At 32.7% G+C, this 5,486-nt stretch overlaps 1 protein-coding gene across 1 annotated transcript; it reads right to left on the reverse strand.

The window, feature by feature from the left end:
- Nucleotides 1-735: 735 nt before the first annotated feature.
- LOC18040739 (cytochrome P450 98A2) lies at nt 736-3,047 on the reverse strand. The gene is made up of 3 exons (XM_006432309.2): nt 2,407-3,047; nt 1,604-2,004; nt 736-1,464 (listed from the first exon to the last, which is right to left on the reverse strand). The coding sequence occupies exons 1-3, from the start codon at nt 2,930-2,932 to the stop codon at nt 817-819; spliced, it is 1,575 nt and encodes a 524-aa protein (XP_006432372.1). The 5' UTR covers nt 2,933-3,047; the 3' UTR covers nt 736-816.
- Between the last annotated feature and the right edge of the window lie 2,439 nt (nt 3,048-5,486).

Raw genomic sequence — 5,486 nt, forward strand, 5'->3', positions numbered from 1 at the left:
CTGGTATCCATACACATCAATGGCACATTATGGATTTGAATCCAGAATGGGGCATGAGAAAAGGATTGATTTTTTATACTACCAATACCCCTTGGTTCTTGGAGTACAATTAGAGCTCTATCAAAATGCCACAGTCCTCCATTTAAAACTCTTTTTTAATCAGCTTCTGAGAGGAACTTAAACACGAATATGTTGCTCCCTAAACTTTCAATCTTAAAATCATGTACGGTACGCCAAGCTCGATACAAGGCTGTTTTGAGTCCTTCGCGATTAACCCCTCTCGCTAGAAGAATCTTCCCCACTAGACAACCAGCTACAGCTCGAAATCCTTTTTCTTTCATTTGGCCTTCAAAATTAAATTGGTCTGCTTCTTCTCCTTCAAGTGTTATAGCCTGACATTTTCGTATTAACTCTTCTGTTTCCATCTCTTCAGAACACAGGCACCCGCCATTTATTACAGTATTTAATTATGGGATTCTGCTTTGAAGGCGCTCACGAACCGGTCACTTTTCCTTGCGAATAAAGACTCTCAGAATGTGCTTGAAAACCCTCACCCACCCCTTTAAGAGATAAAACAAAGAAAAAACCCCCCAACACTTCTTATGAGTGATGCGTAAGGCCATAAAGGCCTAGTGTAGCTACCGTTCCGCCTTTCCTCGCTAAAGAGAAAAGTAAGAAGGAGACTTCCTCTCAATTGTTATCATTATTAAAGCATACAATCAATTAAAAAATAAATGAAGAAAAGAAGGGCGCTCAGGTTTATTAAATGCCAAAAAACAAGGAACCATATTTTATCACACGACAAACTTAATTAAATCACATGTCCACAAGGACACGTTTGTACAGGCCATGATCAGCCAACCGCGGGGTAGCCACAACCTCAAGGGGTGTGGTCATGTACGTGACCTGTCCAGGGTTCCCGGCCATATCAATTTCCTCAGGCTTCACTCCTTTAGCCGGTGCCCACCAAAAATGGTGCAAAAGATGACCCAACATCGAGGTCACTAAATTTATGCCAAGTTGTATGCCGGGACAAATTCTTCTCCCCGAACCAAATGGTAACAATCGATAATCGTGTCCTTTCATGTCAATGTCCTCCTCTAAGAACCTCTCAGGCCTAAATTCCAACGGGTTTTTCCAATCAGCAGGGTCTCTGCCTATGGCCCAAACGTTTACATGTACGACTGATCCTTTCGGGACGTTGTAGCCGCTGATTTTTACATCGGCGTTGGCTTTGTGGGGCAGCATTAGAGGCGTTGGTGGGTGTAGCCGCATTGATTCTTTGACCACGCACTGGAGATAGTGCAGGTTTTGAAAGTCTGCTTCTGTCATGACGCGATTAGGGCCTACTACTTGGTCTAGTTCTTCCTGAGCTTTTTGTTGCACTCTAGGGTTTTTTATGAGCTCTGCCATTGCCCATTCTACAGTTATTGTTGTGGTGTCCATGCCTGCTATTATCATGTTCTGCACATATAATATTTATGAGACAGAAAATTTGACATAATGATAACAGAAAAAAAGAAATAAATAAAAGATCGGAATAAATTCGGATGAGAACCAAATTTAAATTGTAGACTAAAATGAACAATAATCAATGGCACACCCAAAGTAGCCCAATAATTGTATCATCACTAAGTTCATATTCCTCTTGCAAATTGAGCAACGCATCAACGAAGTGTGGCTTAGCAGCTCCTCCACCCTTTTGACGAGCAAGGGTATGTTCTGCCATTATGGTTTTCGTAAGCTTATCTCTGCGTTCATTGTGCTTCACATATTTCTCTTCCTCTAGTGGAAACATCCATCTTAGCCATGGAGTGTATTCTGCTAATGTTACAGGAGCCCCGAGCTTGACTCCATTTCCAAGAATGTCCTTGAACTCAATACCTTGCTCGTTCAGTACACCTTCTGGGCTCATAAATCGCTTTCCAAGAACAAGTCTTGTAATGTTGTTGAATGATACTGCTGACAAGTAATCCCTCAGTTTCATATTCTGCCCCTTTTTCTCTGAGTCATATGCATTTGTAAGCATTTGGTTAATTAATTGGTCCAAGAATTAATACTTTAAGATTGATATAAAAGCAAAATGAATTTGGATAAGCTGGATGTGCCAATCATTTAATCTCTTAAAGATTTTGTGCCACACTATATCTAAATGATGAAAAAATAGTTGACTAACTATATGGTTAAAGCTATATCAATAAGAAAGGAAAATGATATTTGGCCACCAATGAAATATTATTATGACATAAATGACGGCATTGTAACGTCAATAGTGTTATTATTTTGTGTGTTAGTACTGGTATATAAACAGTAAATAGCATGATATTCAAATATCAGAGCTTTGGCAAAAAATTAAGAGAAAACATTTATGAAATAGAGTATATTATTGAGAGTATATATGTCTACCTGGGTTAGTGCAGTCTCTAAAGATGGATTCAACCATGGCAGTGACTTCATCTTCCCTAATTGGCCTAAGGGCCTCAAGCTTTTTGGAAGACAGAAGCTCAAGAGTAGAAACTTTTCTAACCTTAACATAATGAGGACCATAGTCAGCCCAAATAAGGTCTTTTCCATTTCTAGAAAGCCTAAGAGCTGCTCTACTTCTGCGCCTATTTGATAATTGTTGATCATTTTCTTTAAGAACTTGCTTGGCCAACTCCGAGCTCGAAATAACGACGTTTAAAGTGGAACCGAACCAAACGGACATTATAGGCCCGTAAGTCTGAGCCCACTCGGCAAACAACCGATATCGGACAGGTTTTAAGTGGTAGAGGTTTCCCACGACGGGCCATGGCCGTGGCCCTGGTGGTAGCTTCAGTCTGAGCTTTTGGTAAAGCTTGTAGGACAGGAAGATGAAGAATATTGTGAGGAAGAGAACGTGAAGAGCCATAATTGTTGTTTGATATGAGAAAGAACATGGAGTATAGAACATGCAAACTGGCTCTATATACTGGAACCGAGAAAGGCACTGAAGGATGAACTGACTAGTGGACACGTAGTTGGTAGGATTAAGAACGAATTTAGACCATATACGCACTTTTGTGACATGAGTCGTTGTTGAATGTAAACCATATATGTTAAGGGAGTCCCTATCTTACACATGAAACATACACACGCCACCACAACCACACAATTTGTGTGGTAGTTGCGGAGTGTGGTAGTTGTGGATTATGTATGTAAATGTATCATAGCATTTATCATATGTTAAAAGTAATAATGTGTAAGAAATTTTACTATTTGTATTTTAATTTATAAAAATATAATATAATATTTCATTATTTAATTATATTATAGTAATTAATATATAAAAATGATTTTTATTTAACAATTTAGTATAACTAATAATAATAAATACAAAATATTAATAAATTTGAATAATATAAATTTAAAACTTATACTAAAATAATAAGGATATAAAATATTATTACATATATTACAGATTATGTTGCACCAAACATGATATTGCATTATAACTTAATACAACTTCATACAGTACATCATAATACAATGCAACTAATGCAATATAATACAATGTACCAAACGCATCCTTAAAATATATTTTGTATGCAGCATTGCATAGCACTGCTTCGTGAGCCCAACATTGGTTGAAATAAATCTATGTTTGGCGTTTGAAATAAAATGCATAGAATAGCATTAACTAAAGCCTATTGTAGCTTTTGCCGCATTATCAAAACCCTTGCCCCTCCTTTATAAGTTGTTTTATTGACTTTTAAAACACAAAATTATTTAATAAATTAAAACATATTTTATTTATTTATTATTAGTCTATAAAATAATATATTTGAATGCCAAAAATATTTTCCATCACTAACCACCAAAATCCACCGCCGGCAATGTCATTTCAGTATCCTTTAACCTCAGTTTGGTGCCAATAGAATCCTTAATTCCTTATCACCGGAACTATTGAACCATATATGTAATATAAAAAAATGGAACTTCTGCTCACCGTAGATATATGGTCAAAGTTTTTAACTCTCAAAACTTTGACTGTAAATTTATAGGGATAGGAAACTTTTTTGCTGATGAGACATACTCTGTTATATAGATCCAATAATGAAGATTCTATTGATACCAAAATTAATCTCAAAAGATACTAGAATATGAATGCCGGCAGCGGTTCGTGGTGGCTTACGGTGGCCAGTAGTGAGTAATTTTTTTATTTATAAATTTGAATAATAAATTTAGCAAATATAAATTATAAAATTTTTAAGATATTTATAATTATAAAAAATTAACTTAATATAAATAATAATATAAAATAACATCATATATACTACGATATAATATAACACCAAATATTGTATGAAATTAATCAAATAAAATGCTAATACAATACAAATTAATACAATACATCTTATATTAATTAATGTAATACATTATTATATAACAAAGTTTGCCAAACGTACCCTTAAATTTTTAGTTTGTTAAATATCACACTTTCAATGGTGGGCCTCAATTCTTTATTATTATTTTCATTTATTTTTAATTGTGGCCCCTGCCATCTTTCTCTTTTGTATTTTTACCTTTTTCATTTCTTTCAAGGGTGTGACTAACTTATATTACATATAATTTACATCTAATCCAAAAACGCAAAACATGTATTCAAACAAACAAACTTGAGTTATTAAGTGTAGTTTAAGGGTTGATGTAAGTTAATGTAACTTAGCATGGTCCTTCTTTTAGTAGTTGGATTTATTCACATGGTTAGATAATAATAATTTATTAAAAGGGAGATTTATGGTTTCTCCTCTATTGAAATTACTATGCATTATTCACCATTTTATTTTTTTAATATCTAAAAATCTTCTTGGCACCAAAAATTGGGTAAATAGATCATTTACTTGATAATATATCTGGAAAATATAAAATATATATATTTTTAAAATTTTTTAAAAAAATAAGAAAAATATATTATTATTTTTTATTTACACCAAAATATATATTCCCTATTTTTAATATATAAATTTTTATTTAATTTTCATTTATATGATTTATTTAATTTATAAAAAAAATATAAATAAAAGTGTATTAAAAAATAAGAGTAATAATATAAAATTATGATATAAAAGAGTTATTGACTATTATAAAAATAATAAAAAGATAAATAGTATATATGGATTTTAATAGAAAAAAATTAGTAATTTCCATTCATCAAAAATAGATATCTAGAAAGTACTACAATATATGAGTTGCAAATGAATTTATTATACTCTATATCTGATTGTTCAGTTAACAACATTTGAGGTAAAATTTTAGTTATAATTTGAGAATTGAGGGTAAAGCTTATCTTACAAACAATGTAACAAACATCCAATAGATATAGATCATTGATTTTGATATTTCTTAAATCTATTGGATGAAAACAATTTTAACATGAAATGAGGTATGGGCGTAAGTGTAATAGTAATTTACAAAAAAAAAAATCATTTTTAATCACATTTTTACTTATTTTTTTCAAATAAGTC

Source organism: Citrus clementina, unplaced genomic scaffold, assembly GCF_000493195.1.
Source record: "Citrus clementina cultivar Clemenules unplaced genomic scaffold, Citrus_clementina_v1.0 scaffold_5, whole genome shotgun sequence".
Classification (NCBI taxonomy): Eukaryota; Viridiplantae; Streptophyta; class Magnoliopsida; order Sapindales; family Rutaceae; genus Citrus; species Citrus x clementina.